Source organism: Anguilla anguilla, chromosome 11, assembly GCF_013347855.1.
Source record: "Anguilla anguilla isolate fAngAng1 chromosome 11, fAngAng1.pri, whole genome shotgun sequence".
NCBI lineage: Eukaryota > Metazoa > Chordata > Actinopteri > Anguilliformes > Anguillidae > Anguilla > Anguilla anguilla.
The window spans coordinates 21717472-21730145 of record NC_049211.1 but is presented as its reverse complement, the minus strand read 5'-3'; the positions used below and the strand labels follow the sequence as shown (position 1 = coordinate 21730145).

General features: G+C 39.9%; 1 protein-coding gene across 3 annotated transcripts in view; it reads left to right on the top strand.

Annotated features, from left to right (window-relative positions):
* The first annotated feature begins 1314 nt into the window (after positions 1-1314).
* The window catches only part of LOC118207803 (FYVE, RhoGEF and PH domain-containing protein 5-like), a 49600-nt gene continuing 38240 nt past the window's right edge, over positions 1315-12674 (top strand). For 2 of the 3 annotated variants that reach the window (XM_035381856.1, XM_035381855.1), the window contains exons 1-2: positions 1322-1604; positions 4785-7617. In XM_035381856.1, coding sequence (XP_035237747.1) covers positions 1595-1604; positions 4785-7617 — 2843 coding nt within the window. In that variant the 5' untranslated portion in view covers positions 1322-1594. Of the gene's footprint in view, positions 1605-4784; positions 7618-12674 lie in introns of all 3 variants that reach the window. The other variant, XM_035381857.1, reaches the window with a different exon arrangement.

Sequence of the window (12674 nt, the reverse complement as noted above, 5' to 3'; positions counted from 1 at the left end):
AATGTTTTTTCATATTTCTTAATCTGAATGTCCCATGTTGTTTGAGTGTCTCCATATTATCCAGAATACCCTGTTGGTGGATGTGATATGATCATATTCCTTGTATCTGAAAAATTTGTGCAAGAACGATTATATATTTTTATACATATTTTATTGTATGTGCATATGTGAAATGTTAGCATCCACACAGAACATGTAAACTGCTTTTGTTTATTCTGATTTTTTTTAATGCTAATTTCACAAACATAATCCAGCTAATTCAGCAGTCCTTGAAACTATTGCAACAGATGGAGTTTTGGAAGAAAAAGTGTAATTGTTGCATTTACTAAGTAAGTTTTAGTTAATAAGGACAAAATGTGGTTTGAATACTTGCCAAATTGTAAGACAGGTAATATGCTCATGAAAAAGTTGTCAAATTAAGCACAAGTAATCAAAATATTCATTTCTCGTGAATTTTTAAATAATGCAACTTTTCTGTTTTATAATTTTACAATCCCTGACTGGGTTTCGAAACTGTTTAATTGCTACCACTACTGGGGTTTGAAACACCTTGAACCATGGAGAGTGGGATGGTACAAAGTGGAGTGCATACTTCTCACACTTTAAACATTTCTGCATCAGTGATTGAAAACAATTGATTATTTCAATGTTTATTTTACTTGGTTTCATTCAAATCAATCTATTACTGCTCCAATGTCATAATGCTCTCCGACATACTCGGACACACTTGAGCATTTCCATAACCTTTGCTCCACCTATGGTTCACAAAGATAATAATGCTCTACTAAACTCTTTAAATAAACTTTTACAGTAAATTTTATTCATAATTTTTATTTCGTGATTGCAATGGTAATTTTTGCAAGGGTAATTATTTTTCACTCAGACAAAATGTGATTCATGCTTAAGCTTAAACATCAAGTACAGTTTCTTTACGTTGGGGTTGAACATGAATTCAATCAATCCAGTAGATGTGTGGTTTCAAATAATTATGCTATGATCACAGAATCAGACACCAGATTGTTTCAGATTCTTCCACATTCAAATTTCACCTGAACTGAATGTGTACTGGTTCCCTTAAAAAGTTCATTTCACTTCAAATTTTACGCAAATTATTGTGAACCTGTCCAATTCTAGGCTAGCCCATTATTTATATCTATTTAATACAAAACAATAATACAATAATATTTTTCTGGTAGCTGTTGCGAGTATTGTTGCCTGTGTAAGAGGCGAGTAGGTTTGGTCAACATTCCCTGACGGAGCAAAAGAGCTTCCTCTTCAGGAAACTGGAGGAAATACCTCCTTTATCCAGTTCGAGCTCCAAATGCTCGCGCGCCAGCAGATGTTCAGTAAATAGGGAGTGCGCGCGGTGAGCTAATAAGGACCAGACCATCTATTAAGAAAATGCAAAATGATTTTTGAACAGGTAAAACAATGCAAGCCATTTCTTAATTGCATTCACTTTTCACTAACTGTCTGCGATACTGGAATTCTGTTGGAATAAGTTTCCGCAGTGTTTGGATGTACAGTCCACGCTTCTTATTACGGAGAATGGTGCGGAGATGCCTTGGGTGCTAATGCTGGTAATGTCCCTAAAATGAGCGCAGGTAAGCGAGTGTATTCTTACAAGACGTTGGCTATAAGGATGCTTACTCAAATCGTTAACATTTTGAACGATGGCATTTTTGCAGTTATTGTTAATTAACATGATAAGGGATGTTTGGAACAGGATGGGCGTCAGTGATATAACCTGTGTAAGTTAATTTGAACTAAATGTGGAGAAGGTGCTGGACATTCTAGCGGCTTATTTGTGCGTTCGCGCGAGTGTCTGTTTGTGCCTTTGGTTGAACAAAACTAAGTTTTGTAACAACATGTTGCGTATTCAGTCTTAAGAGACTATAATTATATCCGATATATATATATATATATATATAATGTTTTTCCACTTTTCTTATCAGTGACCTTTACAATATCCTAACGGAGGAAGTAGTCTAATACAATGTTAGATTTTGGTCATGCATTACTTCTGAGAGAAGTAAAAGAAAGTTCGCTAAAGACTACGCTAATACATATTGTCAGAACTTCCTTGACAAATGAAAATTAGCGAAGAAAAAATTATAATCTACTAATATAAAAAGTATTGTTTTATTTTTCAAAAATTACATGTCAGTAATTTGATAAGATAATGACGATATATTATTATTATTATTATTATTATTATTATTATTATTGTTTGTAAAACTGTCAACTCTCTATTGTAGATTGTCATCAATGAATGCTACTCCGATGCTGCCAGTAGTGTAGTTTGACTAACACCGTAACATTTTCACAATTCCATATTCCATACCACAAACAGTATAGGTAAAAACAAAATCGTTATTTGTATTGCTCAGTGTCATTCATTGTGAACTGTGGTGCAAGTTTACCGTTAATTTGGATATTCATAAATTTAGCATGTGGTATTGCATGGGAAAGCATTCATATTTTACAAGATCGAACTCAGTTGGTTGTCAACTCATGATAATTAAGTATGCCATGCGCTGTATGGAGTCTTGCAGAAAAGTAGTCTTCAGAAGTTCAGAAAAGGGGGGATGGTAATATTATAAAAAAATATGTGATTTATCAATTTATCTTGTGGGAGTAGGCAACTCCAACTCTGAAACGTGTAGGACTCTTTTAACTTGAGTTCTATATTTTAATGATTGGTGTGTGTCTTTCGCAAGAAAAAATGAAATATACTGATGTGAATGATTTGACGTGTGGATGATATTATTTGATTCATATGTAGATGTTCCATCACAATTTTGGATTATTTGTTATTCATAGTCAAAACTGTAATTACTTTTAGCTCAGTTGGAAATTATCAGGGTGGAAATTAAATACCAGCACCAGCAGGCAGCTATAACAGTGTAAACAGCATTAGGCAAGGTGAAAAACTGGAACAGTGTTAAAAATCAGCCATTTAGGGTGTTGGCTCAAAGAGTGGGGCATATCGTACAACTCAACCTTCTTCTGGCTCATGGAGTAAATTTGATGGTTTCCCCCTCAATTTAGTAATCATCAACTTCAACTTATCCGATGTGATTATTATTTTAGGCTACTGGCTTTACAACCTTTATCTGAGCTCATATCCTGTAGACCTTACAGTACATGTAGGGTTCCAGTATAGCTGTCATTCCTGGTTTTATTTTGTTTAATCGGGTTCTTGTTTGCATATCCTGTTGCACGCAAGGGCTTTGTGAGACCAAGGCTGTTGTTGTTTCTCCCTCTTATTGTCCCTTGACATGCTGACAGACCATCCCAAGGGAAAAAACATATTCTGAAAGGACTTCTCTCATGGTGAATCACAGGAAGTGGCACAGGGAAGTCCAGCGGTGTAGTAATATTGTCCTTCCAGGGGGTTCACAGAAAAGCCAGGGGCACGCTGTTAATATCCTTCCCCTGTCCACTTCCTGTGAGGAGTCTTTCAAGGCGAGTCTGCTGAAACAGTTAATTAGTGTGGAAAACAAGATCTCAGCAGAAATAGGACTAAACACAGCCTGGCTAAAAGGATGTGCGTTGTAGCAGGTACAGAATAACAGGAAGAGGCTAAGGAGTATATAAGCTAATTTGATCATGGGAACCTCCCTTTGCAAAACTTATACAATGGGACAGACTGAAAATTGCCTTAAAACTGATTAAATTCTACTTTAACCCTGTTGTACTACAGCTGTGTTGGCCTGGAATATATCAATTTTTTTTTTGATTTATGATTGTACATTTATTTGCGAGCAAGAGATGCCGACAGCTTTCCTGCCGTAAGCATCTGCTATTGGGCACAATGTAGGTCAAACTCTCATACTGCCTGCACTTATGCAGATGTGGTGAGAGAGAGTGGTGTTAAAGGAATTTACAGACAGTGAATGGAGAGTGAATTTTTGGGTGTCTCGCACACCATTTGTAAAGCTGTGTGATCTCATGATGGATGATATGAGCCCTAAAAATATGACAATTCATGCCCGTCTGCCTCTGGAGATGCAAGAGGCAATTGCACTTAGTGGTTTGGAATAATGCAATTTCCCTAATACTCTGCTTGACATGGATTATTTTAATAATCGGTCTAAGGTCAGCAGAACTGACATAATAACCCACTAATGCAACTTGATTAAGCCAAGGGTCAGAAAGTCCTGCCTTGTGTTTCTTCCACCCATGAACTCAGCCAGCTGATTTAAAAAATTAGTTCTACCTCACAGCTGAATTATTGTGCTAATGAGCAAATCCAATATCCAAAATATTGAATTTGGTTGGACAAAACTAACAAAATACCTGACTTTACCTCTGGCAAACACAGCCAGTGGCATGAACTGAAGTTATGACTCAGGTCTCTGTGGGCCCTGTGAACATTATCACATTATAATACATAATGTCAAGAACAGGTCTTTCAGCCCAGCCCACCTAAGCTTGCCATCTGTCTACAAACTAGAGAGTGTCCAGCACTATATTAAGTGTGAATTTGAATACCCTGAAGGTCTCTGCCTCACCTGCAATACCTAGCAAGTGGTTCCATGCTTTTTACCTTTGGTCTCTGTTAGATAAATAGAGGCCTGGCACTACACAATTCCAGTGAAATAATAGGCCTGGATAGCTCTGTGGTAGTTTGTGTTTATGGATTATAGAATTTTGTGTTACTGCACCAATAATACTTTATCACTGCAAGGTGTCTGTTCCAAAGACCAGAATGTAGGCCACAGAAGAATACTACCAGCAATAAATGCTAATGTTTTTACTGGATTTTTGTTTGTTTTCAGAGCATGAGAAGCCACCTCTAACTCCAAAACCAAAGATTCTCAGTCAACTGACTTTTAAATTGCCTTCGACCCTCATGTCAAGACCTCGTGCCTCCGCCAGGGGCCCCAAGCCTCCCGTGGCACCCAAACCCAAGATGCTACATGCAGGGGAGCCCTGCCGCCCAGATGACCAGGACAGCCTCAGCAGGTGCAGCAATGGAGATCTGCAGTTCTCTGAGGAGGAACTGGATCAGGAAAATGAGTCTGATGGGTCCCTGCCAGAAGAAGACGGGACTGAGGAGCAGCCCACAATATACGAGGAGGGATGTGAAGATGCGGAGAGGGGAGAAGAAGAGAGGGAGCCAGACAGTGAGGAAAAGATGTCAACTCATCCCACCAAAATGGAAGGAACCTATTCTGTGGACACACCAGAAATTAGCGACACTGAATGCTCTGCTGACTCAGCGTATACAGCCGAGGTTACTGATACGGAATGCACAGGCGATGAGGAACCAGAGATCCCCAACGCTGCTGAAGTACCCGAGGACACCGGTGTGTTTTCAGAGTGTGATGCAGCTTCAGGTGATGAAGGAACCGATCACCACCCACACACTGAGGACAATCCTGAAGACTTAGGGGCAGGGAAAGAGAGCCCTACTGAGGATTTAACCATAAACCCAGCAGATCCTGACCAGGAACTGCAGAGTAAGGATGATGGAACCTACATTTCTGATTTTGTCAATGAGGATGCAGAGAGTAGAGCCTCGGTAGGGGACCACACTCCACCAGAACCTTCTTCTTGTCAGGAGCCTGTGTTAGAAGCTAATGCCTACTCAGTGGATGTGATTGGGAGTGGACCTCCTTTGAAGCATACTGACTGTTCGTATGATGTCATCAGTGCCTGTTGTGATGCCTCAGAACCTTCACAGGATCTGGAAGATCAGAACTTTAATTTCTTTACCAGTGAAATGGATATAGGAAACAGTACAGGCTCATTAGAAAATTATTTCCTTGCATTAGAAAGTGCTCACATCGTTCAGCCTTTCTCTATTGACACAGAGTCTGCCACAGATGTGGCTGATGACCAGGACATTGAGGCTGAACATAATAAGTTGGACCATTTCTCTGACTATAAAAAATCCAAGCAGTGCTCTGTACTAGAGGAGCAGCTAGCTACAAACTCTGAAACCAACCTTGAGCCATTCTACGTCTCTTCTGAGGACATAGTTGAAATTGAGGAGAGCCAAGCACAACCAGAGGATGCTGAGAGTCTTCCAAAGGAACTGGTTCTAATAACAGAGGCCAAAGAGACAACCAGCCACAGTGCAGATGTTGATAATGACTCTCTCAGTGAAGATGCTGAGTGCTTACAACAACTTGAATGCGTGTCATCCGAGGACTATGTTGAGATTGGTGACAGTGATGACAGGGCTAAAAATGTGAGCAAAAAAAAAGTGGCCAAAAACAGTAAATGTCCTGACGCTGTCCACAACCAGTGTAATAATCAGCCACGCTTTAGGCTGTGCTCCATAACCATTCCTGCAGACATGGATATATGCAGGACCCCAGAGCTTACAGACAGGCTGGTGTTCACTGACGCCGCAGATGTGTTTGGGGATGATATGGACTATGAAGGCCATATAGTGCCTTATTTGGAGGAAACAGACACAGAGAGGGACAATGTCAGTGATGAACATGTCTACGAGGAAGCAGGTCTTGATTCAGAGGGTGAGAACTTCCTTGCCATGGATCGAAAAAGCATTGTGACTCGTTCACGGTCTCTCTCTGGAAAAGTGCCTGGTTATGTTCCAGAAACTGTCCCAGAGGAGACAGGCATTGAATATCAAACCCATGACTACTATACCGTGGATAAAAGTGGTCACCCTCTGAGTGACAGCGAACAGCTACCAATAAATCGAATCATCCCTTCCTCCATAGCCCGACGTTTCATTCTTTATCCACGCTCCTACTCTGTTGAGGGGCAGGAAATTCCAATGTCTGTTTATAGAGAGGATGACTGTTTTCTGGGGGAGGAAGGCAGAATTAAGAGAGCAGATGACAACCTCTCCTTGCCGTGTGTCATTGGATCCTCAGGCAGCTTTTCCCAGCGAAGCCACCTGCCTTCCAGTGGTATGTCCACCCCAACATCAGTTGTAGATATTCCACCTCCTTTTGAGCTTGCCTCCATTACTAAGAAGCCCATCACTAAAAGCTCTCCATCTCTTTTGATTGAGAGCGACACTTCTGACAAGCAGAAAAAGAAGAAGTCCTCGTTCAAACGCTTTTTGACACTGAAGTTCAGGAGAAAGACAGAAAACAAGGTCCATGTGGACGTGAACGTCTCCTCCTCACGTTCGTCCTCCGAGTCCAGCCACCATGGACCCCTGCGTGTCCTGGACATGGACAGGAGGAGCATAGGCAGCTCTCCGCAGCTCAAGGTTCGGTCTGGGAAACCACAGCGCTTGTCAGACTCACCTACTACTTTCTTGTTCTACAAAGACGGAAAGAGAAAAGGAGGGCCAAAGACTTTCAGCAACAGGTGTGTGTCCCGGGTGGAGTCGTTTGAAGATCGTTCTCGACCCCCCTTCATGCCCCTCCCACTGACCAAGCCTCGGTCCATTTCCTTCCCCAATGCAGACACCTCTGATTATGAGAACATTCCAGCCATGAGCTCTGATTATGAGAATATCCAGATCCCACCCAGACGACCCGCTCGAGCAGGGACTTTTGGAGAGTTCTTTGATGACCCCAGTCGGGCTCTGTCCTCTGCCAATGAGAATGATGGCTATGTAGACATGAGCAGTTTTACTGGATTTGAAAACAAACCTCAAACAACGGATCAAGAAACAGAAAGGTAATGTGTATTATGTTGCTTTATTTATACTTACATAGATGCTGTTCTAGAGGAGTGATGTGCTGTTCTAAAGACCTTCCTGTTTTTTGTAACTTAACATCATTTGTGAAATGATGTTAAGTTAAAAAACTCCTTGCACTCCTTGTTCTGTACAATCATGGCCAATACATATGTTCCTTCATCACTTCCACTTTCCTCTTGTTTACTTTAATTACAGTGTTTCTTACAGTTTAAATAATTCTAGAAAAAACTGCAACATAATCAACCTTTTTTTATCCTTCCAATTAATTGAATTTTGTCAAAAATGTATGGGTCTGAGAATTGCATTCCCGGTGATGTTTTAATGAGGCATTTTGTATATCAGTAATGGCCTGTTCTTACCAGCTTTGTCAGGGGTATGAGGGGAACTTCGCATACTCTTAGAAATGATTGGACGTACATATGTATCTGTGCTATTTATTTTGTGCTGTGGTTTAGCAATGACAGTGGAGTTGATGTAGAGACTTCTGACCATGACATCTGCTAAAGTAGGCCTGGTGTGCATGCGTTGTATGCGTGTCTGTGTGTGTGTGTTGGTAAGCATGCACCTGTGTGAGTGTGTGTGGGTGTGAGATAGAGAGATGGAGTGAGGCTGGTTCTCCTTGTTGTAGTGTTAATTATACCAGCTGTCTCTCATAAGTATTTTCAGCCTTTTTTTATTAAAGTGAGCCCACTGGTGTGTATAGTATTTAACAAGGCCCCTGGGAGATGAGAGTCCATAACAGCATAAAAGGACATGAAGCTCCCTACCATGGCCAAATTACCTGCATTCATTCAAATCATGATTAACCCATTCAATTCAACAGTTTCTGTGCGGTTACTAAGCAAATAAATAATGGTATTTAGTATTTAGACTTGCAATGGTTTAAGTACCTCTAAACCGTATTGTAACAGTTTATTGGTTTGTAAATAACAAATGACTTCTAATTGCTAGTTCAAATCATGAGTTGTACACTAATTGTTTCTTCTGAGAATTTCCAGAAAAATTATGGAAGACCTCTTTTGAACTGAGGTACCCATGTTGCTGTCTTTGAACTTAATGTCCTTCGATTCGGTCATCCCTGTTTGCCTCATTATCATCATCACAGGCATCACAGGCATTTAGCAGACGCTCTTACCCAGAGTGACTTACGTAACATTTACATAGCATTTTACATTGTATCCATTTTTACAGCTGTACATATACTGAAGCAATGCAGGTTGAGTACCTGGCTCAAGGGTACAACAGCAGTGGCCTACCCAGGAATCGAATCTATGACCTTTCGGTTACAAGCCCAGTTCCTTATCCACTGTGCTGCACTGCCACTACACTTCCTGTTGCCTCTTGCATTAAAAGCAATTTATGTTAATTACCTGACAATCACTGAATTATATTTTAATTCTAGTTTAGTTCAGGGAATATTGTTTTTGTCTTTGAATCAAGAAAATGATGGCATTTGTTTTGAAATGGTTTGCATAATAAAGCAAACCATGTTTTTCATATGGCTTCATGACAAATTGTGACCTAAGAGCTAGGGCATGTTTCAAGCTGTGAACTTAGTGCACCCCACATCTTTAATGCAATGAGGTTTTATATAGCCAGGAAATATTTCTAATAGCAAGAGAGCAATAAAATGCTGTTAAATAGCTCTTGTCGTGGGACACTAAGATTGAGCATCAATTAGGCTACTGTGGATAATAAAGAATGCTTTGGAACACTTGAAAGGAAGTGTTCCAAAGCATTCCAAGCCCCCACCCCCCTTCAAAAAATAAAATAAAACAAAATATATTTTAGTAAATAAACAACCAAAAAACATATCATTCATATCCAAAATGACCTAAATGATCGATTTTTTCAATGCATCCTTAATTATTTGCAGAAGATGTCCAATCTAAGCAATCTGTACTGAAATAGTATTGTTTGCCCTGTTTCAGAGGGTTTATCCGGTTAAACATTTATTGAATTCCCTGTCTGAAGCACAGACCTTTTAGCTTTGGTCTATGTGAGCTTTTTATATAGGTGTAACCATTTTCCATTCTGCTGATAATTAGATCTGTCCAGGGTGCATTCTTGGTGACAGGTCAGTCAGGTTTTTCATTGTGGAGCTTCTTCTTCGTCCTCTGGATGCTTGATGATCTGAAGGGGCAGTCGAAGAAAGTGTCACAATTTCGGTCTTTTCTCCCAGGGGGGTCCGGGGCTTTTGTTTTCCGTGCAAGGTTGACATTGCCCCCATCCTCAGCAGCCACCCAGCTGATTCATTGTCATTGCTTTAAGGACTCATTCATTGCTACTCACCCCAGCCAATCAGAGGAGAGCATGTGTTTCAGATTAAATCTATGTCAGTGGTAAGCACAGTAAACACAAAACCAATGTATTTTTATAAAAATGGGCCTAAATTAAATCAAAGAGATGTACCTGTGATCTTCACATAAATGAAATCAAAAAGATGTACCTGTGATCTTCCCATAGATGTATCAATCACAGATGTGTCGTGGAAGATTTCTTACATTCGTTTGAAAATAATTTGTTCTTAAATACCAAGTTGATGGTAAATTATATCATTGTGCACTCTTACAAGAACTTATGTTAGAATTATCTTATGTCTGTAAGCTGAATGACAACACTCCCAAATCTCTCTGAGTTGCAGAATCTATGAAATGTTGCAATTTTAATGGTTTGATTATACATTTTTATATTTTATAAGTTGCTTTTAGAAGTCATCAAAGGATATAGACACAAAGTTAGATGAAAGCATGTGTCTGAGCATTTAGTCTCTAAGCTTTGTATCTCCGCAAGAACAAGCCTGGCTAGGCTAATACTGCCTTCAGATACCCGCTAATAATTATTAAAGTGCAACGGTGCAATGGCTGTAATTATCTATTGGAACAAAGATGACTTTTCTCCATTCAGACCCTTTTATTTCAGTGGGACATTATGAACCCAGTGGGGATGATGGTATCGCCAACTGTGTGCCACCCCAGTGGAGCTCCTACCAGCAGTCAGCACTGATACGGCCCAGAGCACATTACTGCACTTTCAAATTAGTGCCTCTGTATACTGTACATTGTTAACATTTGATGCCATTCCTGTTTTGTACAATCCACAAAGAAACTTATAGTAAGCTCACTTAGTTCTACACTACAAGAAGAATGTTAAGGAACTGGCCTCGTAAGTTGAGAAGACAAATAGCAGTTTTGTTTATATGACATGATGGATAGGTTCTGTGCTTTATTACTATAGTGCATAAGTGCATTTGAGACCTTTATGGCTTATATTGTGTATTTATTTGGCTGCGGTGTGCTATAAAGAGAGGCATTTGTCTAGCAGTAGTCTTAAGTTTGCGTGACTAGGATGCTCCAAGGACATGAACTGGTTGAGTTGGATTCAAGATGGTTCTGAGGCAGTGAATTGTTATGGCTGGTTTATGATGAGCTGCTGTTTGATTAAATTACTGCTAAATGTCAGGTTATTGGACTATGGTGTGATACTATAAAGCTCAGACATGTAATGTACATGTATGAGTTTTAACAATACATCAAATGTATTTCCCTGTTATCACATTCTACACCTTCATCATAGTTTATAAGCTTGCATGTTTCATTAGTTGCCCCACCATGACAAGTGTTTTATATGCTACCAATCAGTGCAAATAAAGCTCTTTGAGATAAGGACATTGTATCAATAACTTTTGTACAGGGTATGTCACAGCAGAGAAGACTGCACCCAGGCAGGATGCACACGTTTGGGACATTGCCTGCCGTTTTCCCTTTGTGTCCTTATATGCGAACAGTACGCTTCAACCTCATGCGTGTCAGTGCTACACTTATCCACTATCATCTCTAAGCGAATCATGATGAGTGTGCTCTGTGTGTCAGGTGGGAGCACTGTACTGGTTTATGGGACTGTCTGGTGAAGGGTCAGAGGTCAGGAGTTCTATATTTGATTGCAGATATCAGCCTATCTAGAGACAGGTAAGACATCAGCACCCCCTTACTGGACAGTAGTTGATTAAGAGGGGTCAGAAGCTCTGTACATTTTTGGAGAAGGTTCAGAGGTTAGCGGCTCTGCATTGTCTGTTTGTTGTCAGAGACCATCAGACAAGCAGACATCACAGAGGCATCACTAGGGGGGTGCACAAACACAAACCAGCCAGCACACCCCCCCCCCCCCCTTCTCCCCCGGTCGACAGCAACAAACACCCTAACCCCCCCCCCAACCCCCCCCCCCGCCCCAAGACCTCTTTGTACCAAGGCTTGATATGACAAGAAGACAGAGGGTTTACAGTTATAAAACTGTAACAGTATAACAACAACGCCCCAGGATATCTTGAGACATAGCAAGCTAAATGCCTTTCTCTCCTGTACTTTACTTCCTGTTACAGAATTCTACTGCTGATCATCTTTTTCTATTAGCTAATTGTTCTATAAAACTGTGGAATTGTTCAATTTAATTGACAGTTCACCATAAAAGTGAATGTTGTTTGTAGGCTACCTTGGGGACTTTTAACCCAACAATGCCAGATTATTGCAAATTTGATCAATCCATCAAGAAGGCTACACAAGGCCTTGTTTCTGAAATAAATGGAAGTCTATGGACAAGGAAAGTTTAGATAAGGTTCGGCTTTAAAATATCTTAGAAATGCCAGAATTATTCAAATGAATATCATCAGAAGCCGGGGAGTTTTTTAATAAGTGTTATAAAACTACTGGTTGTGTATTTCCTTAGATAACTGTCATTCAGGAAATTTTATAACATTAATCTTGAAAAAAATATATATCACTTTAAGCTCCACAATAGTAAACAACCAAAGATTCTGCCTAATGTACGGTCATTATTTTATCAGCTCTTAATGAGTTTTTGACATTTTATTAAGTTATATCATTTAGTAGCTATATCATTGTTGTTATGTCTAATGGTCTTATTTATAAGCAAACCATGAAAAGACCTAACGCTGTCTTGTGTACTAGGCTATCTATGTATCTATTTAATGAGTTCTCACGTATTAAAAAGTTCAGCAAACAAGACATGTGGCTCACAT